This window comes from Strongylocentrotus purpuratus, unplaced genomic scaffold (genome assembly GCF_000002235.5).
Source record: "Strongylocentrotus purpuratus isolate Spur 01 unplaced genomic scaffold, Spur_5.0 spur5_scaffold_12, whole genome shotgun sequence".
Classification (NCBI taxonomy): Eukaryota; Metazoa; Echinodermata; class Echinoidea; order Camarodonta; family Strongylocentrotidae; genus Strongylocentrotus; species Strongylocentrotus purpuratus.
In genome coordinates this window covers 7,836,757-7,863,597 of record NW_022145597.1, presented here as the reverse complement: position 1 = coordinate 7,863,597, position 26,841 = coordinate 7,836,757, and the positions used below count along the sequence as shown (strand labels likewise).

Genomic DNA, 26,841 nt, shown 5'->3' with positions numbered 1-26,841 from the left:
CCCTCGCCGGCCGCTATTTTGTTTTTCCCAAACAGTTTGCTTATGCTAATATTTCCGGTCATCTGATTGGCTGATATGTTACGTCATTAGCAATGACGTAACCGTTCGGGTGAGTGATAGGGTTATAGAAATCACTTTTTATTAACCTATCGTTGGCTCAATCGGTAAGGTCAGCGTAATACAATCTTAGAGTTGTGGGTTCAAGTCTCAGTTTATACAGTTTTTTTTGCCTTTATAAATAGTGAGGCAAAGCAATAAAAAATCAAAGTCTAATTGTTTGTGACCTCTTTCCAAGCTGCTAATGACGTAGAACATATCAGCCATTGAGAAGAACGGAAATATAAGAAATTGCCAACCTGTTTGGGAATAAAAATTTCGCCCCCGGCCCCTTCTGGTGCTTATAATCCTGTTTTTGCCTATTTTTAAGCACAAATTGCCTATTTATAACGGCCCCTCCAGGAAAGAAAAATTCCCCTCCATATAGTAGTTAAATTTGACGTTTCTATTACCGCCTCATGCGCTGCGTATATACAAGGGCCCTTTGATTGATTTCAAGAAACGTCCTCCCTGCCGCTCCCGGCCCACGGCGAGTATAGGCCTACCGTTTGTGACTTAACTTGGTTCACACACTTAGACTTTGACAGAAGAATTCCTCATTTTAGAAGAAGTTTAAGTTTACAATTGAATTTAGGAAATGAACTTATATGCCAAGGATAATAATAAAGATTGTCTTTCAACGATGAAATGAAAACTAAAATTCATGATTTAATTAATGGTACAAAAGTAAAAGAGCATCAAATAAAAACAAATAATAGTCACACAGACATTAACGGTAAAGATTAAGAAACAAGACCAGAATTCCCATGTCTGCAAACAGCATTGCAGTCTTCAAGACAATGTTGAATAGAATGCAGTATGTAATGCTTTAAAATTAAAGATATTACCAACACAGATTTCGAAATAAAAAATCAAAAGAAGCCCTCTATACCGTGTGAGTAAAAAAAAAGTTAACACCTAGAAAATTGCTAATTATTTTAAAAATCATCTATGAACAGTAAATTATCATACATCTTATGAAAGAGTGTTTTATCCCAAATCGTTTGGTATCTTTTTTTTGTGGTATGTGTTAACGCTGGGATGAACAGGAGGCATTGTTTGCGAGAGTGCAAAAATCGACTTGTGCCAAAGTGATGCCTACAGTATGTATTATCTTCGGATTAGTGGAGTGAGAGAATGAATTTAATGTATCAAATGAAATGGATTGCATATGCGTTTTGCAAAAACAAAGTCACATACACACACGCGCGCACAAAATGTTCGTTGATATCTAATATGTGTGGCATGATTAATTTTGTTAGGAATGTTATGTGGATCTGCAAAGACCGAATTAATACCCAAATCCAAATTGTTTTTATGTGACATCACATAAGCAACTTTGGCGCAAGTCGAATTTTGCACTCACGCAAAAAATGCCTCCTGTTCATCCAAGCGTGAACACATACCCCACAAAAATGATACCAAATGATTCGGGATAAAACACTCTTTCATCAGATAAATAATTTACTGTTCATAGATGATTTTTTAAAATAATTAGCAATTTTCTAGGTGTAAACTTTTTTTTGACTAACACTGTATTAATCGAAGTAAACCACAACCACCATCTTACACCTAATCCGCCGCGGTTTGTGCGGCGGATTACCGCATTATATCTGAACAGACTTTTATACGATTCCCACTATTCCGAATTATGAGTTGCGAAGTAAAGATGAGTAGAAGTAAAACTCAAAAAATGTAATCAGGTCCTTTGGACGTGTTGTAGTTGGGGAGTTCAGTCCAATCTCGTTGTCATGTCAGCGTTGCCAAGCCCTTAGCCCACTAAAACAAAAAAGATTACGAGAAGATAAATAAAACGCAACGAATGCATCCACCACGTATTACAACAATATGATTTAAGGGCAAAGTTAACATTAGTTGTAAGTTTTATGAAACGGTGCCCCGGTGTAAATGGGTATAAATGAATCTCTCTCTCTCCTGTTTCATATAGAATCCACCACTGTCTTTCTTCCTTCCATTCGGTATCTTATATCTCCTGTTTGGTTGCTTACAGTCTTCTTTTCTTTCCATCACACACCCTTCCATTTTTTTTGGACCTAGTCCTGTTTATTATCGTGCAATATGTTTACACTGAGAGCAGCGAGGTAATTGGATGCAATGCTCATGCATTTAACAGTCATGTATTTGCTTTTGTATTACATTTTCATTAATGATATCTATTTCATGTACCTATTACTTTCTATTCTACATGTTTTCTTATTGCTGCAATTTGTATAAATATTGTATTTAACTTGCACTGTAGAAACATGTACAATTCAGTTTGTGACTACCAGTCATGTTTAAAGGGGTAGTCCACCCTGATATTGAATTGGTTTTAATAGAAGCAGAAAAATAAAAGAAATATGTCAGTGAAAGTATGAGCAAAAACGGATTAGAAGTATCAAATCAAATACAAATTGACAACTCTGTGAGGTATCTTGCGAGGTCCCTTCCAATTTGCCCTGTTTGTAGTAGGTCCATGGTAATACTAAAAAAATAAAATCAAAAAATGATATCTTCCCTTCAGAAAATGTTCAATCATATTACATTCACCCTAAATATAATTATTGCAAATGTGTCAATAATACAACCCCCGTATAACCCTTAATATTCTGTCATCAATAACTAAGAAAGTGACAATTTATGAAATTTTCTGTACAGAGAGAATTAGAGAGGAGCTCGCACGATATGTCACAGTGTTGCCATCACTGATGACAACTTAAAAAATTCATAACTTTTCTAATTTAATCGGATATTGCTCAAAATTTCACTAATTTATTTGTCTCATTTTTCTGATATACTAGGGTTGACTTCCCCTTTAAAGATACTATGTCCCTTTTGCAGCCAACATCAAATTCTGTAGAACTTTGCAGGAATTATGAATATGTCACGGATGACCTATCTGTGAAATTTAAACGTTAGCAAGGAAACCCGTTTACTTGCTAGACTTCGCTGTCAGACACTATTGAGTGACTGACTAGCTTTTTTTTCCTTCTTTGGTATTAACATACATAAAGTGAGCTGTAAAGGGTACATGATCATTTGTCTACATCAATAACCCACTTCTTGTAATGGCCAAAATTAAAGTGATTGAATCTTTGCGCAGCATAAAACGTATGACCATTCGGTACAATGGTCTGAAAATCAGACTATTACTTACTGGCTCTATAGCTCTTAAGTCGATTTGACTACTATTAGTCGTTATTTTCCCACTTAAAGCAGTTTTCAAGCACCCTTTTTTTAGGGAAGTTCTAAATTAGTATTATCTTTCAAATGCCGTTGAAATTTAACCTTTTCATTATTTTTGGCCTGCAAATGGGATTTAGTACCTTGAAATAAACCTTGAATTGAATTGAATTGAATTGAATTGAATTGAACTAAATTGAATTGAATACTTACAGGTGCAAAGATTATTCTCGCAGCTATATGTATCTCCTTCACTATCAGGGCAACTAGAACAGGGCACACCTGATTCGTATGGGCGATGGGTCACATTACCTCTGGAAGATAGTAAAAGAACCATTCAATATCAAGACTTTAAGTCATAAATTACAAGTTTTATTTAATAATCCCATCATTCTTCACTATTTTTAATTAAAAATTGTTCAGATGTGGTTGACATTTTTATAAAATGCATTGTACTTTTCCTTAGGGGAAGCGGGGGGGGGGGGGGTTACCTTTTAGTTTAGTTTCATGTTCTTAATTTATAGAATTGTATATATAGCATCAAATTGTTTCATTTTTTTATTTTGCACATCTTGATATATATGTTTACTTTACAGTAAGTATTTGTTTTTTCTTTCTGACGTTTTGACAATTATGTATCATTCTATTAATTAACATATCTCTTGTCTCTTCGATATATATTTTCCACAAAATAGAGAAAGATAAATATGATATGATTACGACTATGATGTAACAATATATAATAATTTAATTCCATTCCCACGCAATGTGCCATTTCAACGCAATGTACACAGTCATGTACTCATTTATTTGTATACACTTTGTTGCACTTGTTTGTGATGTTGAATTCACTATCTGACGAAATTAATTGAAACCGGTAATAGTGAATTGAAACTCACAAGGATCTTTATTTCATTTGTTTTCTTTAACCATGACGGATGGACGATTTCCATAATAAAGTATTTGTATAATTATGTACTCTCTTTAAAAAAGAGAGTGAATTTTCACTCTATTTTCTACTTTCTTGGGAGTGACGTCCGTGATCACTTGTTTAGGAGTGAAAATCGATTGATTTTAGTCTAAAATAAGAGTGCTCTCTAAGAAGAAAAGAGTGAATGTTCACTCCATTTTCACTACATTTTCACTCTCCAGAGGAGTGACGTCCGTGATCACTCGATTTTTTTTAGAGTATACATACATTATGTCTCTATGTGCTTCTTGCATGACAGCCCGCCCAACGGACAGATCGACCACAGATAACCCGACCAGGCCCTGGACAACTCGTCTGGGTCTAGTTGTTAGGGTGTCACTCTATCCGGACAACTCGACCAACTTGTTTTGATTTTATGAACTAAAGTCACCTATGAGCGAAATATTGGCCGGCACGATTTTCAAATTTCAGCACACTAAATTTTAAAATTGAATCCAAATTTGGCCCCCCCTAAGAAATCCTGGATCCGCGCCTGCAAATACATGTATATATATATATATATATATATAAATATATATAGGCTCTAAATATTTTTAGAAACAACTACGCAAAAAATGATGAAGATAGAGAAGACTAATGCCTTTAGACCAACAGTTGTATTAGGTCACGTAACCTATAATATAAACGGTTCTCTCTCTTCATCATTTATTGCGTACTTGAATTCATATGTGTGTGTGCGTGTGTGTGTGTATGTAACTATCCCGAGCAAAATGGGAACAATGACCATGCAATGATGACAACGAATTACCCGGGTCCGTAATTACAGACGATGTACGTGTCAGGACGGTACAATGAATGCGGTGGACATGCAGCCCTGCCACATCCTATGAAAGAGGTTGTAGCCCACACCATCTATACCAAAATGAAAAAAATGGTAATGAAAATAAAACAAAGACAACAATAACAACAACAACTACTACGACTACTACTACTTGGTCTACTACTTATAATAATGATAATAACAATAGTAATTAAAATGATAATAATTTGTATAAAATAATAAACATGATGATGATAATAATGATAAAAAAAATTAATGATGTTGATAACAATAATAATAATTATGATCATAATCATCATCATTTCCATCATCGTCGTCGTAAGCTTTTTTTTTTAAAGGATGCTACCAACATACAGTTAAATTATTCAATTTCAAACCCCTTGTCAATTTAATGTTTTGTGTATTTTTCGTGACTCAAGAATAAAAGGAGGACTGGTTGAATTAGGGCCTTTGTTGAATACTTTTAGCTGTAATTAATGTGTCATATTTTAAAGAAACATAAATCAGGAGAAAAAAAATCACATTCTTAAAAACGACCTAACTTTAATGGTAAGGGTATGATTATATATAAATTAGTTGTTAATTGTATGTATTTTCAACGGCTAAAAAAGGCTTTGAGCTTTGAAACTTACCTGAGTGTAGTGGGCACAGAATGCGGAACAGGTGTTGGTTTCGAAGTCATAATCAGCCTTCTCGTTATTCCACGAATCCATTATAGAATCAAGAGTGCCGGCATACACCTGGGCGATGTTCTGGCCTACACTACTAAATTCTGTTACCAGACTTCGGAAGTTAAAGCCGAAGTCGCATCGGTTAGCCCACCTCTGCGCAAGACCTGAAAGGTCATGGCTCCATTGCTGTAACCAGAGAACGAGGCAATATTAGGATACTTTATTTTTCATTTATGCCGCGTCATTGAAAGTAAATGAGGTTTTAAAAAAAGTATAAAGATTGATACAAACAAAGATCGTTGGCGTACGCAGGATTTTTTCAAGGGGGGAGGGGGGGGGGGGTTAAAATTTTGAAATCGGGCTGAAAATTTCGCAACGACTCAGCCAGCCGCTGAATAAGCGGGGGGGGGGGGTAAGGTCACCTTTTTTAGGTCAGCCATTGGCATAATTTTTAAATATTTTTTTAATAATTAAAAAAAAAACCCAACCAAAGGGGGGGGGGGTTTCTTCCAAAATACACACATAAAAAATACCAAGGGGGGGGGGGTTCAACCCCCCCCCCCTGCGTACGCGCCTGAGTGTAGTGGGCACAGAATGCGGAACAGGTGTTGGTTTCGAAGTCATAATCAGCCTTCTCGTTATTCCACGAATCCATTATAGAATCAAGAGTGCCGGCATACACCTGGGCGATGTTCTGGCCTACACTACTAAATTCTGTTACCAGACTTCGGAAGTTAAAGCCGAAGTCGCATCGGTTAGCCCACCTCTGCGCAAGACCTGCAAGGTCATGGCTCCATTGCTGTAACCAGAGAACGAGGCAATATTAGGATACTTTATTTTTCATTTATGCCGCGTCATTGAAAGTAAATGAGGTTTTAAAAAAAGTATAAAGATTGATACAAACAAAGATCGTTGGCGTACGCAGGATTTTTTCAAGGGGGGAGGGGGGGGGGTTAAAATTTTGAAATCGGGCTGAAAATTTCGCAACGACTCAGCCAGCCGCTGAATAAGCGGGGGGGGGGGGGGTAAGGTCACCTTTTTTAGGTCAGCCATTGGCATAATTTTTAAATATTTTTTTAAATAATTAAAAAAAAAAACCCAACCAAAGGGGGGGGGGGTTTCTTCCAAAATACACACATAAAAAATACCAAGGGGGGGGGGGGGTTCAACCCCCCCCCCCTGCGTACGCGCCTGACAAAGATTACATATCGAAAATAATATCGCTAGTGATATTTGTTTGTCTCGCAATGTATGGTCAACAAGGGATCTAAAAAATCACAACGCTTCGTGCGCCGCTGCAACGCTTCGGCAGGTGATAAAATAAGCGAGCGTGTTTTATATTCTACGGGCGGACCGTCGGTCAAATAATTCGAATAATAACGTCGTGATCTTTTAGATCCCCTGTTGACCATAACATTGCGACAAACGAATATAACTAGCGATATTATTTTCGATACTACATCCGCAATGAATAATATATATATTTTTTTTAATTACATAATTGCATTGTTCAAAGTTATATGAAAGAATACATTCACCAAAAATGACAAATTAAGGAACAGAAATGGGATAAGAAATGAAAAAGATTAATTCAACATATTGCACAAAATGATAATAAACTCTAGACATCGAAACTCTTACATGTACATTTTTTCACACTTCACTTTTAAAGGGCCCTAAGGCGGCCCCTGGATGCTCATCTGATCGTAATTTAATGCCTAAAACCCCTGAGCTTCTGGGAGCTCCACCCCCTGGACCCCACTCCAATTAGTGACCTGCGTTTCAGTGCATGTCACAAATAAGGTACCAAAATATGCTCATCTAATCGTAATTAAATGCCTAAAACCCCTGAACTTCCAGGGGCTCTGTTTAATGAATATTTTTGTAATATTGGTCCGAATCTGAAAAAAAATATTCCAAACAGTCAAACTGATTTTCATGAATACTTAGGAGAACCTAACATGCAAAATTTATTTCTGGTGCCCACAAATGACGAAGAATTGCTTGGTATTGTAAGAGGCCTCAAGAACAAGAAAAGTCCTGGGTATGATCATATTGGGAACGAACTTATTAAGCAAGTTATTGTCGGTATCCTTTAACCACTAGTTCATGTTTTTAATTTGTCTATGTCAAGCGGAGTTGTACCGATAAACATGAAGATCGCAAAAGTTGTACCAAGTTTTAAAAAGGTGACTCTCAATTACTGACAAATTATCGTCCGATTTCTTTGTTAACCTGTTTTTCAAAAATTCTGAACAAAATTATTTATGTAAGAACTATAACATTTTTAAACAAAACATGTGTCTTCAGTAATTATCAGTTTCGTTTTCGGGAGAAGCATACAACAACGCATGCAATTTTACACCTTATAGATAAACTTGCTTCTGCCTTAGATAGTCGCTTACACACCATCGGTACATTTTTAGACTTTTCCAAGGCCTTTGATACTGTAGACCATGAAATTCTCTTAAGTAAATTATGTCATTATGGTGTCAGGGGAGTCGCCTTGGATTGGCTTAGAAGTTATATTACTGATAGAAAGCAATATGTGTCCCTAACATGGAATTGACTCTAGCCCCCCCCCCCCCAAAAAAAGTAACATGTGGTGTTCCCCAAGGATCCATTTTGGGACCACTTTTATTCATCTTGTATATTAATGATTTTCAACGCTCATCAAGTGTATTATCATTCATATTTTTTGCTGATGACTCAAGTGTATTTTTTTCTCATAAATGTCCACAAACATTGTTGAAAACTGATAATGGTCAAGTTTCGAAAAGTAATGAAGTGGATTAATGCTAATAAGTTATCCTTGAATCTTCAGAAAACTAATTATATACTGTTCAGTAATTCAGTTAAGTGGCATTTAATAATAACCCAATTGAGAGAGTTACTTCAACAAAATTTCTTGGGATATCCATAGATGAAAAACTGAATTGGAAAAATCATGTAGACAAATTAAGTAAAGTGGTGTAAAAAAATACTGGTGTTATTTATAAGTTGAGATCATGTATACCTCAAGAGGTATTGTTCATTTTGTACTCTACTCTTATTTTATCATGTATTAATTATGGTATGTTAGCATGGGGCAAATCATCCAAAACTCAAATCCACAGGCTTTTCGTTGTGCAGAAGCGGGTTATCAGAATAATTTGTAAAGCGAATTATCGTGCACATACATATCTACTTTATTATGAAAACGGTATTCTAAAACTAAAAGATCTCTATTCAATGCAACTTGGAATGCTCATGTTTAGCATTCACTCTGGGGACCTCCCTCCTGCCCTTGCTCAAATCTTGAGAAGAAATAACCAAATTCACACCTATAATACTAGACAGGCTTCTGCTCTCCATTTACCTTATGTAAGGACAACCTTCACTCTGAATACACTAATGTCCACTGGCCCCAGGTTCTGGAATTCACTTGATACTACCATAATAAATGCTTCAAGTATCTCAGTTTTTAAACGTAGACTTAAGTCATATTTTCTTCACAAGTATGTCGATGACACATGAATGTGTTATCAAGCTTCATTTTTTGTGTACTGTAGCATATTTAACTCTACTCTTGATCTTTTTTTCGTTAATTCTTGACTTTGACATAATCCCCTTGATCCCTTTTCTTTTTTCTTCTTCTTTCCCATCTTTACATATACCATATAACTCATTGATGTCCATATTAGATCGCCTTCCAATGGGTGGATTGATTTTTGCACATAATTATGATACATATTTTCACACACACGTTGAGTTTGTGAGCTCACCCGGTGTGATGGGGATGTGCGCTGTGGTCGATGCATCGTTGGGTAGGTGTTCTCTGAGAGTATTTTGTAAATAATTTTATATATTCCATATTTGTTGTTGTATTGCGGAAGCTTTGACGTTTCATGAAATTATTAGAGAAAGAAGACGATTCGTTTGTACCGTTTTCTACTCTTAATAGTCCTATTTGATGTACTGTTTTCGACTCTTAATTCTTATCTGAATTCAGTTGTCCCTCTTCGCGCGAAGCGCGGAGGTTTTGACGTTTCCTTAAATTATTAGATAAAGTAGACGATTCGTTGAACCGTGCTCGGCTCTTAATGCTTGTCTGAATAAAGCTTCCACCTCCTGCGCGAAGCGCGGAAGTTTTGACGTTTCATTAAATTATTAGAGAAAGAAGACAATTCGTTATTCCGTTCTCGACTCGTCTAAATGAAGTTTTCCCCTCCGCGCGAAAGGCGGATATTTTGGGGGGCGTTTCATCACAATATAGAGACAGGAAGACGATTCGTCGTACCGTTGTTGACTCTTAAACCTTGTTAGAATTTAGTTTCCCCAACTTCGAGAAAATACAAGTTTTGTAGTTGTAGTCACTCTCGAAGTCGTCACAGCGGATAAAATGTCGCAGTTCGTAGGGAAAAAAACTTGGCGGCCGACCGACAATATACATCTCACCAACTTCAAACTTCTGCATTGATATAGTACACGAGGATCGAGCAAGAATACCGACACAGCTGACCCGACATAGCAACATATTTACCCGTGTCTTTCTTGCTCCCTCGACGAGACGACTCGACCCAACAAGCCCCTGCTTTCTTTTACTCCCACTCCTCCTCTCTCAGGCTCTTACCTTTTCTCTCTCTCCTCTCTTTCACCCCCGTTTCTTTTGTTTCCCTTTTACTTTCTTTTCTTTCTTTTCCTTTCTTTCTTCTCTTTTCCTTTTCTTTTTTCTTTTCTTTCCGTTTCCCTCTCTTTTTTTCCCTCCCTCTTTTCTCTTTTTTTCCGACGGCAGCGCAATTTTACCGACAATATCCTGACAGGTGGGGGGGGGGGGGGGGTGTGTCGCATCCCCCACCCCCCCCCCCTTTGGAGACGCCCCAGGCAAAAGTCAGGACTAACATTTAGCATATTATTAATTTTATTACCACCATTATAGTCTCTGAAATGTTATCTTTATTGAGGGTGACTTGAAAAAGTTAATAACTTGGAAGGAAGGGGGTGCAACCTGCCACACGCTTCTACCTCTTGGTTGCTTTGATCCATTGCCGAAAATATTTTGGCACCTATCATCCCCCCCCCCCCAACCACGGATACAAATCGACACCCCTGGTCACTGCCATTTGAGTGTGCCCGGCCCCCTCTTCAATAACGGCTCCCAAGCCTTCGAGAATGACCCCAAAATTTCTAGATTACCATTCTGCCGCTCTTTGAGGGGCCGGGCGCGACCTTTTCAGAAGAGTGTTTCTACACTAATCTTTTCATGCACTACGGCTTAACATAAACAAGCATGCTAAGAATTTTTGAAAATAAGCATAATTCCGACTCAGTTTTGCATAACCTAAATATTAAAATACGGTCAGTCACCCCTCTCCCCCTCAATGCACCCGCATTTCACACACGCACCCTCCCCCTAGTCTTTCCCTTATTCGTCGTTACTGTCACTTAGTGCCATTTCGTTGTATTTCTCTTCCGGCTTCTGTCTTCTTTTTCTTTCTCTTTGTTGAGCTCTCTCTCTCTCTTACTTTTCTTCTCCTTTCTTTTCTCTTCTCCTTTTTTTCTTCTTCTTCTTTTCCTTTCTCTTTTTCTCTTCTTTTCTTCCTCTTTTTTTCCTTCTCAATTTATTTGCGCCGCCAATAGGGAAGGGGGGCCGCGGCCGTTTCGGCCCACCCCTGGATCCGCCACTGATTATAATCAATTATTGTGTGTGTGCCTCTCTCCGCAAATCTTGCAAGTGGTTGGTTAAGGGTTAGAGATAATTGGTCCAGTGTTGAAGTTAAGAATTCGGATAGTATAGGAAATTGGCTAGGAGCAAGTTTCGATAGAGCAAGTAGTGTCGCAAGATCAGCAAGTATCGTATATAAACAAAACTTACCAGAGCTACCATGTTTGCAGCAGATGGCTGTACTTTACTACGGAAATGGTTATGTCGAGCCAGGATTTTGTCTCTATCCCATTGATTATAGATTCCATTGACAACTGGGAGCCATTCCTCAGTCAGGTCGGTGACTTCGGCCATCTCTCCAAAGGAGACTGCCAAAACAAGCACGAGACTCAATGCACAGATCATGGTGATGTGGTGTGTTTGTATAGGTAGGCACTGCTCAGATATGAAACAGCTCTTGGGATGCTAACGTATATATTAGGCCTGGTTACCTACTGACCGACCGACGTAGGTAATTTCACCTTCGAAAGATTTATTAGACTTTCAATATGTCCTTCGGAATCCAATCAGAATATTAATTTTGTGACATTGAATACCAAATTATGCTCATAGCATGCCCATGAGGCTGCATGCACGCTACCGTTATAGCAGGGCTGTCAACAGGCGCGGATCCAGGATTTCTTAAGGGGGGGGGGGGCAAATTTGAAATTATGCGAGCCAAATATTGGTACGTAATGGTGACACCGGCAGTGGCAAAAACGTTGGGGGGGGGGGGTAGACCAAAAAAAATCCCCATCACCTCATTCACTTTATTACTGTCGGATGAACATATTTTGATACCTTACTTGTGACACTGGCAGGACACAAATTGGTGTTGGGTCCAGGGGTCGAAGCCCTCAGAAGTTAAGGGTTTTATACATCAAATTATCGTCAGATAATAATAATTTTATACCTTATTTGTGACACTGGCAGATCAAAAATTGGCGTGGGGTCCAGGGGGTGGATCCCCCGAATTTCAGGGGTTTAATTGGGGCAATAAATTATATGATCAGATGAGCATATTTTTAGACCTTATTTGTGACACTGGCAGGTCACGAATTGGCGTGGGGTCCAGGAGGCGGAGCCCGCGGAGGTTCAGGGGTGTTAGGAAATGGATTACTGTGAGATGAGCATCCAGGGGCCCGCCTTAGGGCCATTGGCTGGGTTCGGGTGGGGGGGGGGGGCAGAGCCTCGGAAGCTCAGGACTTTAGGCATTTAATTACGTCAGATGAGCATAATTATACCTTATTTGTGACACTGGCAGGTCACTAATTGGCGTGGGGTCCAGGGGGCGGAGCCCCCAGAAGCTCAGGAAATTTTGGCATTTTATAACGGTCAGACAAGCATGCAGGGGCCCGCCTTAGGGCCCCTGGTGGGGTCAAGGGGGTGGAGCCCCGGAAACTTAGAGGTTTTACGGTCAGATAAACATATTTTGATACCTTATCTGTGACACTCAGGCTGGCAGGACACTAATTGGCGTGAGGTCTAGGGGGCCGAGACCCCAGAAGCTCAGGGGTTTTAAGCATTAAATTACCGTCAGATTAGCATCCAGCCGTCCGCCTTAGGGCCCTAGGTGGGGTCCAGGGGGCAGAGCCACCGGAAGTCAAGGGGTTTTAGGCACTTAATTACGGTCAGATGAGCATATTTTGATACCTTATTTGTAGCACTGGTAGGTCACTAATAGAGGATTATGTTATAGTTTGATCTTAATTAAGGGTATCACCTTTATCTTATTTGTTTACAGACGGTGCAAATTGTTAAATTTTCGAGGGCCAAAAAATAGTGCTCATTAACCCCCCCCCCCCCCCGGCCACTGAGCGACTTTTCGGCCGGCGCGATTTTCGAATTTTCGGGAGCAAAAAAAAAAATTGGGCCCCCTCCCCTAGGAAATCCTGGATCCGCGCCTGACTGCAGGTCTTCCAGGGGTGGATCCAGGGGGGGGGGCGAGAGGGCCTTGACCCCAACCGCCACCAAAAACTTAAGAGAAGGAGAGAGAGAGAGAGAGAGAGAGAAGGTAAAGCGGAGAGTAAGGGAAAGTAAGAAGAGGAAGAAAAGAAAAGGGGGAAAAGAAGGAGATCGGGACGAAAGGCCTTCGCCATCCTCCCCTCCCCCTTCAGCAAGAGAGAGAGAGAGAAAGAAGGAAATTAAAAACAAAGGAAAGGTTAAGAAGAGACAAAGGGAAAGGAAAAGAAAAGAAAAGGAGAAAAAAGGAGATCGGGGGGCCGAAAGGGCTTTGCCTCCCAGGCTGTTGCCTCCACCCCCCCCCCCCCCAGCAAAAAGTAAGATAGAAGGAAGAGAAGGGAAAGAAAAAAGGGGGATATCAGTTGCAGTTTTCCCGCCAACAAGTTGAGGATCGGGGGCGGCTGTACTTCACTACGGAACTGGTTATGTCGAGCCAGGATTTTGTCTCTATCCCATTGATTATATATTCCATTAACCACTTGGAGCCATTCCTCGGTCAGGTCGGTGACTTCGGCCATCTCTCCAAAGGAGACTGCCAAAACAAGCACGAGACTCAATGCACAGATCATGATGATGTGGTGTGTTTGTATAGGTAGGCACTGCTCAGATGTGAAACAGCTCTTGGGATGCTAACGTATATTATATTAGGGCTGGTTTCTACTGACCGACCGACGTAGGTAATTTCACCTTCGAAAGATTTATTAGACTTTCATAATATGTCCTTCGGAATCCAATCAGAATATTAATTTTGTGACATTGAATACCATATGCTCATAGCATGCCCGTGAGGCTGCTTGCACGCTACCGTTAAAGCAGGGCGGTCAACAGGCGCGGATCCAGGATTTTTTAAGGGGGGGGGGGCAAATTTGAAATTATGCGAGCCAAATATTGGTACGTAAAGGTGACACCGGCAGTGGCAAAAAAGTTTGGGGGGGGGGGGGGGGGGGGTAGACAAAAAAATCCCCATCACCCCATTCACTTTATTACTGTCAGATGAACATATTTTGATACCTTACTTGTGACACTGGCAGGACACAAATTGGTGTTGGGTCCAGGGGGCGAAGCCCTCAGAAGTTTAAAGGTTTTATACATCAAATTATCGTCAGATGATAATAATTTTATACCTTATTTGTGACACTGGCATGTCAAAAATTGGCGTGGGGTCCAGGGGGTGGATCCCCCGGAATTTCAGGGGTTTAATTGGGGCAATAAATTATATGATCAGATGAGCATATTTTTATACCTTATTTGTGACACTGGCAGGTCACGAATTGGCGTGGGGTCCAGGAGGCGCAGCCCACGGAGGTTCAGGGTGTTAGGCAATGGATTACTGTCAGATGAGCATCCAGGGGCACGCCTTAGGGCCATTGGCTGGGTTCGGGGGGGGGGGCAGAGCCTCGGAAGCTCAGGGCTTTAGGCATTTAATTACGTCAGATGAGCATATTATACCTTATTTGTGACACTGGCAGGACACAAATTGGTGTTGGGTCCAGGGGGCGAAGCCCTCAGAAGTTTAAAGGTTTTATACATCAAATTATCGTCAGATGATAATAATTTTATACCTTATTTGTGACACTGGCATGTCAAAAATTGGCGTGGGGTCCAGGGGGTGGATCCCCCGGAATTTCAGGGGTTTAATTGGGGCAATAAATTATATGATCAGATGAGCATATTTTTATACCTTATTTGTGACACTGGCAGGTCACGAATTGGCGTGGGGTCCAGGGGGCGGAGCCCCCAGAAGCTCAGGAAATTTTGGCATTTTATAACGGTCAGACAAGCATGCAGGGGCCCGCCTTAGGGCCCCTGGTGGGGTCAAGGGGGTGGAGCCCCGGAAACTTAGAGGTTTTTACGGTCAGATAAACATATTTTGATACCTTATCTGTGACACTCAGGCTGGCAGGACACTAATTGGCGTGAGGTCTAGGGGGCCGAGACCCCAGAAGCTCAGGGGTTTTAAGCATTAAATTACCGTCAGATTAGCATCCAGCCGTCCGCCTTAGGGCCCTAGGTGGGGTCCAGGGGGCAGAGCCACCGGAAGTCAAGGGGTTTTAGGCACTTAATTACGGTCAGATGAGCATATTTTGATACCTTATTTGTAGCACTGGTAGGTCACTAATAGAGGATTATGTTATAGTTTGATCTTAATTAAGGGTATCACCTTTTATCTTATTTGTTTACAGACGGTGCAAATTTTTAAATTTTCGAGGGCCAAAAAATAGTGCTCATTAACCCCCCCCCCCCCCCCCCCCCGGCCACTGAGCGACTTTTCGGCCGGCGCGATTTTCGAATTTTCGGGAGCAAAAAAAAAAATTGGGCCCCCTCCCCTAGGAAATCCTGGATCCGCGCCTGACTGCAGGTCTTCCAGGGGTGGATCCAGGGGGGGGGGGCGAGAGGGCCTTGACCCCAACCGCCACCAAAAACTTAAGAGAAGGAGAGAGAGAGAGAGAGAGAGAGAAGGTAAAGCGGAGAGTAAGGGAAAGTAAGAAGAGGAAGAAAAGAAAAGGGGGAAAAGAAGGAGATCGGGACGAAAGGCCTTCGCCATCCTCCCCTCCCCCTTCAGCAAGAGAGAGAGAGAGAAAGAAGGAAATTAAAAACAAAGGAAAGGTTAAGAAGAGACAAAGGGAAAGGAAAAGAAAAGAAAAGGAGAAAAAAGGAGATCGGGGGGCCGAAAGGGCTTTGCCTCCCAGGCTGTTGCCTCCACCCCCCCCCCCCCAGCAAAAAGTAAGATAGAAGGAAGAGAAGGGAAAGAAAAAAGGGGGATATCAGTTGCAGTTTTCCCGCCAACAAGTTGAGGATCGGGGGCGGCTGTACTTCACTACGGAACTGGTTATGTCGAGCCAGGATTTTGTCTCTATCCCATTGATTATATATTCCATTAACCACTTGGAGCCATTCCTCGGTCAGGTCGGTGACTTCGGCCATCTCTCCAAAGGAGACTGCCAAAACAAGCACGAGACTCAATGCACAGATCATGATGATGTGGTGTGTTTGTATAGGTAGGCACTGCTCAGATGTGAAACAGCTCTTGGGATGCTAACGTATATTATATTAGGGCTGGTTTCTACTGACCGACCGACGTAGGTAATTTCACCTTCGAAAGATTTATTAGACTTTCATAATATGTCCTTCGGAATCCAATCAGAATATTAATTTTGTGACATTGAATACCATATGCTCATAGCATGCCCGTGAGGCTGCTTGCACGCTACCGTTAAAGCAGGGCGGTCAACAGGCGCGGATCCAGGATTTTTTAAGGGGGGGGGGGGGGCAAATTTGAAATTATGCGAGCCAAATATTGGTACGTAAAGGTGACACCGGCAGTGGCAAAAAAGTTTGGGGGGGGGGGGGGGGGGGGGGGTAGACAAAAAAATCCCCATCACCCCATTCACTTTATTACTGTCAGATGAACATATTTTGATACCTTACTTGTGACACTGGCAGGACACAAATTGGTGTTGGGTCCAGGGGGCGAAGCCCTCAGAAGTTTAAAGGTTTTATACATCAAATTATCGTCAGATGATAATAATTTTATACCTTATTTGTGACACTGGCATGTCAAAAATTGGCGTGGGGTCCAGGGGTGGATCCCCCGGAATTTCAGGGGTTTAATTGGGGCAATAAATTATATGATCAGATGAGCATATTTTTATACCTTATTTGTGACACTGGCAGGTCACGAATTGGCGTGGGGTCCAGGAGGCGCAGCCCACGGAGGTTCAGGGGTGTTAGGCAATGGATTACTGTCAGATGAGCATCCAGGGGCACGCCTTAGGGCCATTGGCTGGGTTCGGGGGGGGGGGCAGAGCCTCGGAAGCTCAGGGCTTTAGGCATTTAATTACGTCAGATGAGCATATTATACCTTATTTGTGACACTGGCAGGACACAAATTGGTGTTGGGTCCAGGGGGCGAAGCCCTCAGAAGTTTAAAGGTTTTATACATCAAATTATCGTCAGATGATAATAATTTTATACCTTATTTGTGACACTGGCATGTCAAAAATTGGCGTGGGGTCCAGGGGGTGGATCCCCCGGAATTTCAGGGGTTTAATTGGGGCAATAAATTATATGATCAGATGAGCATATTTTTATACCTTATTTGTGACACTGGCAGGTCACGAATTGGCGTGGGGTCCAGGGGGCGGAGCCCCAGAAGCTCAGGAAATTTTGGCATTTTATAACGGTCAGACAAGCATGCAGGGGCCCGCCTTAGGGCCCCTGGTGGGGTCAAGGGGGTGGAGCCCCGGAAACTTAGAGGTTTTACGGTCAGATAAACATATTTTGATACCTTATCTGTGACACTCAGGCTGGCAGGACACTAATTGGCGTGAGGTCTAGGGGGCCGAGACCCCAGAAGCTCAGGGGTTTTAAGCATTAAATTACCGTCAGATTAGCATCCAGCCGTCCGCCTTAGGGCCCTAGGTGGGGTCCAGGGGGCAGAGCCACCGGAAGTCAAGGGGTTTTAGGCACTTAATTACGGTCAGATGAGCATATTTTGATACCTTATTTGTAGCACTGGTAGGTCACTAATAGAGGATTATGTTATAGTTTGATCTTAATTAAGGGTATCACCTTTTATCTTATTTGTTTACAGACGGTGCAAATTTTTAAATTTTCGAGGGCCAAAAAATAGTGCTCATTAACCCCCCCCCCCCCCCCCGGCCACTGAGCGACTTTTCGGCCGGCGCGATTTTCGAATTTTCGGGAGCAAAAAAAAAAATTGGGCCCCCTCCCCTAGGAAATCCTGGATCCGCGCCTGACTGCAGGTCTTCCAGGGGTGGATCCAGGGGGGGGGGGCGAGAGGGCCTTGACCCCAACCGCCACCAAAAACTTAAGAGAAGGAGAGAGAGAGAGAGAGAGAGAGAAGGTAAAGCGGAGAGTAAGGGAAAGTAAGAAGAGGAAGAAAAGAAAAGGGGGAAAAGAAGGAGATCGGGACGAAAGGCCTTCGCCATCCTCCCCTCCCCCTTCAGCAAGAGAGAGAGAGAGAAAGAAGGAAATTAAAAACAAAGGAAAGGTTAAGAAGAGACAAAGGGAAAGGAAAAGAAAAGAAAAGGAGAAAAAAGGAGATCGGGGGGCCGAAAGGGCTTTGCCTCCCAGGCTGTTGCCTCCACCCCCCCCCCCAGCAAAAAGTAAGATAGAAGGAAGAGAAGGGAAAGAAAAAAGGGGGATATCAGTTGCAGTTTTCCCGCCAACAAGTTGAGGATCGGGGGCGGCTGTACTTCACTACGGAACTGGTTATGTCGAGCCAGGATTTTGTCTCTATCCCATTGATTATATATTCCATTAACCACTTGGAGCCATTCCTCGGTCAGGTCGGTGACTTCGGCCATCTCTCCAAAGGAGACTGCCAAAACAAGCACGAGACTCAATGCACAGATCATGATGATGTGGTGTGTTTGTATAGGTAGGCACTGCTCAGATGTGAAACAGCTCTTGGGATGCTAACGTATATTATATTAGGGCTGGTTTCTACTGACCGACCGACGTAGGTAATTTCACCTTCGAAAGATTTATTAGACTTTCATAATATGTCCTTCGGAATCCAATCAGAATATTAATTTTGTGACATTGAATACCATATGCTCATAGCATGCCCGTGAGGCTGCTTGCACGCTACCGTTAAAGCAGGGCGGTCAACAGGCGCGGATCCAGGATTTTTTAAGGGGGGGGGGGGCAAATTTGAAATTATGCGAGCCAAATATTGGTACGTAAAGGTGACACCGGCAGTGGCAAAAAAGTTTGGGGGGGGGGGGGGGGGGTGTAGACAAAAAAAATCCCCATCACCCCATTCACTTTATTACTGTCAGATGAACATATTTTGATACCTTACTTGTGACACTGGCAGGACACAAATTGGTGTTGGGTCCAGGGGGCGAAGCCCTCAGAAGTTTAAAGGTTTTATACATCAAATTATCGTCAGATGATAATAATTTTATACCTTATTTGTGACACTGGCATGTCAAAAATTGGCGTGGGGTCCAGGGGGTGGATCCCCCGGAATTTCAGGGGTTTAATTGGGGCAATAAATTATATGATCAGATGAGCATATTTTTATACCTTATTTGTGACACTGGCAGGTCACGAATTGGCGTGGGGTCCAGGAGGCGCAGCCCACGGAGGTTCAGGGGTGTTAGGCAATGGATTACTGTGAGATGAGCATCCAGGGGCACGCCTTAGGGCCATTGGCTGGGTTCGGGGGGGGGGGGGGGGCAGAGCCTCGGAAGCTCAGGGCTTTAGGCATTTAATTACGTCAGATGAGCATATTATACCTTATTTGTGACACTGGCAGGTCACTAATTGGCGTGGTGGGGTCAAGGGGGTGGAGCCCCGGAAACTTAGAGGTTTTACGGTCAGATAAACATATTTTGATACCTTATCTGTGACACTCAGGCTGGCAGGACACTAATTGGCGTGAGGTCTAGGGGGCCGAGACCCCAGAAGCTCAGGGGTTTTAAGCATTAAATTACCGTCAGATTAGCATCCAGCCGTCCGCCTTAGGGCCATAGGTGGGGTCCAGGGGGCAGAGCCACCGGAAGTCAAGGGGTTTTAGGCACTTAATTACGGTCAGATGAGCATATTTTGATACCTTATTTGTAGCACTGGTAGGTCACTAATAGAGGATTATGTTATAGTTTGATCTTAATTAAGGGTATCACCTTTTATCTTATTTGTTTACAGACGGTGCAAATTGTTAAATTTTCGAGGGCCAAAAAATAGTGCTCATTAATCCCCCCCCCCCCGGCCACTGAGCGACTTTTCGGCCGGCGCGATTTTCGAATTTTCGGGAGCAAAAAAAAAAATTGGGCCCCCTCCCCTAGGAAATCCTGGATCCGCGCCTGACTGCAGGTCTTCCAGGGGTAGATCCAGGGGGGGGGGGCGAGAGGGCCTTGACCCCAACCGCCACCAAAAACTTAAGAGAAGGAGAGAGAGAGAGAGAGAGAGAGAAGGTAAAGCGGAGAGTAAGGGAAAGTAAGAAGAGGAAGAAAAGAAAAGGGGGAAAAGAAGGAGATCGGGACGAAAGGCCTTCGCCATCCTCCCCTCCCCTTCAGCAAGAGAGAGAGAGAGAAAGAAGGAAATTAAAATAAAAGGAAAGGTTAAGAAGAGACAAAGGGAAAGGAAAAGAAAAGAAAAGGAGAAAAAAGGAGATCGGGGGGCCGAAAGGGCTTTGCCTCCCAGGCTGTTGCCTCCACCCCCCCCCCCCAGCAAAAAGGAAGATAGAAGGAAGAGAAGGGAAAGAAAAAAGGGGGATATCAGTTGCAGTTTTCCCGCCAACAAGTTGAGGATCGGGGGCGGCTGTACTTCACTACGGAACTGGTTATGTCGAGCCAGGATTTTGTCTCTATCCCATTGATTATATATTCCATTAACCACTTGGAGCCATTCCTCGGTCAGGTCGGTGACTTCGGCCATCTCTCCAAAGGAGACTGCCAAAACAAGCACGAGACTCAATGCACAGATCATGATGATGTGGTGTGTTTGTATAGGTAGGCACTGCTCAGATGTGAAACAGCTCTTGGGATGCTAACGTATATATTAGGGCTGGTTTCTACTGACCGACCGACGTAGGTAATTTCACCTTCGAAAGATTTATTAGACTTTCATAATATGTCCTTCGGAATCCAATCAGAATATTAATTTTGTGACATTGAATACCATATGCTCATAGCATGCCCGTGAGGCTGCTTGCACGCTACCGTTAAAGCAGGGCGGTCAACAGGCGCGGATCCAGGATTTTTTAAGGGGGGGGGGGCAAATTTGAAATTATGCGAGCCAAATATTGGTACGTAAAGGTGACACCGGCAGTGGCAAAAAAGTTTGGGGGGGGGGGGGGTGGGGGTAGACAAAAAAAATCCCCATCACCCCATTCACTTTATTACTGTCAGATGAACATATTTTGATACCTTACTTGTGACACTGGCAGGACACAAATTGGTGTTGGGTCCAGGGGGCGAAGCCCTCAGAAGTTTAAAGGTTTTATACATCAAATTATCGTCAGATGATAATAATTTTATACCTTATTTGTGACACTGGCATGTCAAAAATTGGCGTGGGGTCCAGGGGGTGGATCCCCCGGAATTTCAGGGGTTTAATTGGGGCAATAAATTATATGATCAGATGAGCATATTTTTATACCTTATTTGTGACACTGGCAGGTCACGAATTGGCGTGGGGTCCAGGAGGCGCAGCCCACGGAGGTTCAGGGGTGTTAGGCAATGGATTACTGTCAGATGAGCATCCAGGGGCACGCCTTAGGGCCATTGGCTGGGTTCGGGGGGGGGGGGCAGAGCCTCGGAAGCTCAGGGCTTTAGGCATTTAATTACGTCAGATGAGCATATTATACCTTATTTGTGACACTGGCAGGACACAAATTGTGTTGGGTCCAGGGGGCGAAGCCCTCAGAAGTTTAAAGGTTTTATACATCAAATTATCGTCAGATGATAATAATTTTATACCTTATTTGTGACACTGGCATGTCAAAAATTGGCGTGGGGTCCAGGGGGTGGATCCCCCGGAATTTCAGGGGTTTAATTGGGGCAATAAATTATATGATCAGATGAGCATATTTTTATACCTTATTTGTGACACTGGCAGGTCACGAATTGGCGTGGGGTCCAGGGGGCGGAGCCCCCAGAAGCTCAGGAAATTTTGGCATTTTATAACGGTCAGACAAGCATGCAGGGGCCCGCCTTAGGGCCCCTGGTGGGGTCAAGGGGGTGGAGCCCCGGAAACTTAGAGGTTTTACGGTCAGATAAACATATTTTGATACCTTATCTGTGACACTCAGGCTGGCAGGACACTAATTGGCGTGAGGTCTAGGGGGCCGAGACCCCAGAAGCTCAGGGGTTTTAAGCATTAAATTACCGTCAGATTAGCATCCAGCCGTCCGCCTTAGGGCCCTAGGTGGGGTCCAGGGGGCAGAGCCACCGGAAGTCAAGGGGTTTTAGGCACTTAATTACGGTCAGATGAGCATATTTTGATACCTTATTTGTAGCACTGGTAGGTCACTAATAGAGGATTATGTTATAGTTTGATCTTAATTAAGGGTATCACCTTTTATCTTATTTGTTTACAGACGGTGCAAATTTTTAAATTTTCGAGGGCCAAAAAATAGTGCTCATTAACCCCCCCCCCCCCCCCCCCGGCCACTGAGCGACTTTTCGGCCGGCGCGATTTTCGAATTTTCGGGAGCAAAAAAAAAAATTGGGCCCCCTCCCCTAGGAAATCCTGGATCCGCGCCTGACTGCAGGTCTTCCAGGGGTGGATCCAGGGGGGGGGGGGCGAGAGGGCCTTGACCCCAACCGCCACCAAAAACTTAAGAGAAGGAGAGAGAGAGAGAGAGAGAGAAGGTAAAGCGGAGAGTAAGGGAAAGTAAGAAGAGGAAGAAAAGAAAAGGGGGAAAAGAAGGAGATCGGGACGAAAGGCCTTCGCCATCCTCCCCTCCCCCTTCAGCAAGAGAGAGAGAGAGAAAGAAGGAAATTAAAAACAAAGGAAAGGTTAAGAAGAGACAAAGGGAAAGGAAAAGAAAAGAAAAGGAGAAAAAAGGAGATCGGGGGGCCGAAAGGGCTTTGCCTCCCAGGCTGTTGCCTCCACCCCCCCCCAGCAAAAAGTAAGATAGAAGGAAGAGAAGGGAAAGAAAAAAGGGGGATATCAGTTGCAGTTTTCCCGCCAACAAGTTGAGGATCGGGGGCGGCTGTACTTCACTACGGAACTGGTTATGTCGAGCCAGGATTTTGTCTCTATCCCATTGATTATATATTCCATTAACCACTTGGAGCCATTCCTCGGTCAGGTCGGTGACTTCGGCCATCTCTCCAAAGGAGACTGCCAAAACAAGCACGAGACTCAATGCACAGATCATGATGATGTGGTGTGTTTGTATAGGTAGGCACTGCTCAGATGTGAAACAGCTCTTGGGATGCTAACGTATATTATATTAGGGCTGGTTTCTACTGACCGACCGACGTAGGTAATTTCACCTTCGAAAGATTTATTAGACTTTCATAATATGTCCTTCGGAATCCAATCAGAATATTAATTTTGTGACATTGAATACCATATGCTCATAGCATGCCCGTGAGGCTGCTTGCACGCTACCGTTAAAGCAGGGCGGTCAACAGGCGCGGATCCAGGATTTTTTAAGGGGGGGGGCAAATTTGAAATTATGCGAGCCAAATATTGGTACGTAAAGGTGACACCGGCAGTGGCAAAAAAGTTTGGGGGGGGGGGTGGGGGTAGACAAAAAAAATCCCCATCACCCCATTCACTTTATTACTGTCAGATGAACATATTTTGATACCTTACTTGTGACACTGGCAGGACACAAATTGGTGTTGGGTCCAGGGGGCGAAGCCCTCAGAAGTTTAAAGGTTTTATACATCAAATTATCGTCAGATGATAATAATTTTATACCTTATTTGTGACACTGGCATGTCAAAAATTGGCGTGGGGTCCAGGGGGTGGATCCCCCGGAATTTCAGGGGTTTAATTGGGGCAATAAATTATATGATCAGATGAGCATATTTTTATACCTTATTTGTGACACTGGCAGGTCACGAATTGGCGTGGGGTCCAGGAGGCGCAGCCCACGGAGGTTCAGGGGTGTTAGGCAATGGATTACTGTGAGATGAGCATCCAGGGGCACGCCTTAGGGCCATTGGCTGGGTTCGGGGGGGGGGGGGGGGGGGGAGCCTCGGAAGCTCAGGGCTTTAGGCATTTAATTACGTCAGATGAGCATATTATACCTTATTTGTGACACTGGCAGGTCACTAATTGGCGTGGTGGGGTCAAGGGGGTGGAGCCCCGGAAACTTAGAGGTTTTACGGTCAGATAAACATATTTTGATACCTTATCTGTGACACTCAGGCTGGCAGGACACTAATTGGCGTGAGGTCTAGGGGGCCGAGACCCCAGAAGCTCAGGGGTTTTAAGCATTAAATTACCGTCAGATTAGCATCCAGCCGTCCGCCTTAGGGCCATAGGTGGGGTCCAGGGGGCAGAGCCACCGGAAGTCAAGGGGTTTTAGGCACTTAATTACGGTCAGATGAGCATATTTTGATACCTTATTTGTAGCACTGGTAGGTCACTAATAGAGGATTATGTTATAGTTTGATCTTAATTAAGGGTATCACCTTTTATCTTATTTGTTTACAGACGGTGCAAATTGTTAAATTTTCGAGGGCCAAAAAATAGTGCTCATTAATCCCCCCCCCCCCCGGCCACTGAGCGACTTTTCGGCCGGCGCGATTTTCGAATTTTCGGGAGCAAAAAAAAAAATTGGGCCCCCTCCCCTAGGAAATCCTGGATCCGCGCCTGACTGCAGGTCTTCCAGGGGTGGATCCAGGGGGGGGGGGCGAGAGGGCCTTGACCCCAACCGCCACCAAAAACTTAAGAGAAGGAGAGAGAGAGAGAGAGAGAGAAGGTAAAGCGGAGAGTAAGGGAAAGTAAGAAGAGGAAGAAAAGAAAAGGGGGAAAAGAAGGAGATCGGGACGAAAGGCCTTCGCCATCCTCCCCTCCCCCTTCAGCAAGAGAGAGAGAGAGAAAGAAGGAAATTAAAAACAAAGGAAAGGTTAAGAAGAGACAAAGGGAAAGGAAAAGAAAAGAAAAGGAGAAAAAAGGAGATCGGGGGGCCGAAAGGGCTTTGCCTCCCAGGCTGTTGCCTCCACCCCCCCCCCCCCAGCAAAAAGTAAGATAGAAGGAAGAGAAGGGAAAGAAAAAAGGGGGATATCAGTTGCAGTTTTCCCGCCAACAAGTTGAGGATCGGGGGCGGCTGTACTTCACTACGGAACTGGTTATGTCGAGCCAGGATTTTGTCTCTATCCCATTGATTATATATTCCATTAACCACTTGGAGCCATTCCTCGGTCAGGTCGGTGACTTCGGCCATCTCTCCAAAGGAGACTGCCAAAACAAGCACGAGACTCAATGCACAGATCATGATGATGTGGTGTGTTTGTATAGGTAGGCACTGCTCAGATGTGAAACAGCTCTTGGGATGCTAACGTATATATTAGGGCTGGTTTCTACTGACCGACCGACGTAGGTAATTTCACCTTCGAAAGATTTATTAGACTTTCATAATATGTCCTTCGGAATCCAATCAGAATATTAATTTTGTGACATTGAATACCATATGCTCATAGCATGCCCGTGAGGCTGCTTGCACGCTACCGTTAAAGCAGGGCGGTCAACAGGCGCGGATCCAGGATTTTTTAAGGGGGGGGGGGGCAAATTTGAAATTATGCGAGCCAAATATTGGTACGTAAAGGTGACACCGGCAGTGGCAAAAAAGTTTGGGGGGGGGGGGGGGGGGGGGGTAGACAAAAAAAATCCCCATCACCCCATTCACTTTATTACTGTCAGATGAACATATTTTGATACCTTACTTGTGACACTGGCAGGACACAAATTGGTGTTGGGTCCAGGGGGCGAAGCCCTCAGAAGTTTAAAGGTTTTATACATCAAATTATCGTCAGATGATAATAATTTTATACCTTATTTGTGACACTGGCATGTCAAAAATTGGCGTGGGGTCCAGGGGGTGGATCCCCCGGAATTTCAGGGGTTTAATTGGGGCAATAAATTATATGATCAGATGAGCATATTTTTATACCTTATTTGTGACACTGGCAGGTCACGAATTGGCGTGGGGTCCAGGAGGCGCAGCCCACGGAGGTTCAGGGGTGTTAGGCAATGGATTACTGTGAGATGAGCATCCAGGGGCACGCCTTAGGGCCATTGGCTGGGTTCGGGGGTGGGGGGCAGAGCCTCGGAAGCTCAGGGCTTTAGGCATTTAATTACGTCAGATGAGCATATTATACCTTATTTGTGACACTGGCAGGTCACTAATTGGCGTGGTGGGGTCAAGGGGGTGGAGCCCCGGAAACTTAGAGGTTTTACGGTCAGATAAACATATTTTGATACCTTATCTGTGACACTCAGGCTGGCAGGACACTAATTGGCGTGAGGTCTAGGGGGCCGAGACCCCAGAAGCTCAGGGGTTTTAAGCATTAAATTACCGTCAGATTAGCATCCAGCCGTCCGCCTTAGGGCCATAGGTGGGGTCCAGGGGGCAGAGCCACCGGAAGTCAAGGGGTTTTAGGCACTTAATTACGGTCAGATGAGCATATTTTGATACCTTATTTGTAGCACTGGTAGGTCACTAATAGAGGATTATGTTATAGTTTGATCTTAATTAAGGGTATCACCTTTTATCTTATTTGTTTACAGACGGTGCAAATTGTTAAATTTTCGAGGGCCAAAAAATAGTGCTCATTAATCCCCCCCCCCCCCGGCCACTGAGCGACTTTTCGGCCGGCGCGATTTTCGAATTTTCGGGAGCAAAAAAAAAAATTGGGCCCCCTCCCCTAGGAAATCCTGGATCCGCGCCTGACTGCAGGTCTTCCAGGGGTAGATCCAGGGGGGGGGGCGAGAGGGCCTTGACCCCAACCGCCACCAAAAACTTAAGAGAAGGAGA

The 26,841-nt window shown here is 43.5% G+C and overlaps 1 protein-coding gene across 1 annotated transcript; it reads right to left on the bottom strand.

The window, feature by feature from the left end:
* Window positions 1–1,728: 1,728 nt before the first annotated feature.
* Window positions 1,729–11,771, bottom strand: LOC115922840 (GLIPR1-like protein 1). The gene is made up of 6 exons (XM_030982566.1): window positions 11,577–11,771; window positions 6,297–6,521; window positions 5,684–5,908; window positions 5,019–5,122; window positions 3,493–3,593; window positions 1,729–1,875 (listed from the first exon to the last, which is right to left on the bottom strand). Exons 1-6 carry the CDS (start codon window positions 11,769–11,771, stop codon window positions 1,868–1,870), a joined length of 858 nt encoding a protein of 285 aa, XP_030838426.1. The 3' UTR covers window positions 1,729–1,867.
* Between the last annotated feature and the right edge of the window lie 15,070 nt (window positions 11,772–26,841).

Excerpts from the sequence above, each read along its gene's own strand:
- LOC115922840 (XM_030982566.1), bottom strand. The coding sequence starts at position 11,771 with ATGATCTGTGCATTGAGTCTCGTGCTTGTTTTGGCAGTCTCCTTTGGA. Across the intron at positions 5,909-6,296 it reads TCTGTGCCCACTACACTCAG|CAATGGAGCCATGACCTTTC; the intron begins GCGCGTACGCAG and ends CTCTGGTTACAG. Across the intron at positions 3,594-5,018 it reads GTCTGTAATTACGGACCCGG|AGGTAATGTGACCCATCGCC; the intron begins GTAATTCGTTGT and ends ACTATCTTCCAG.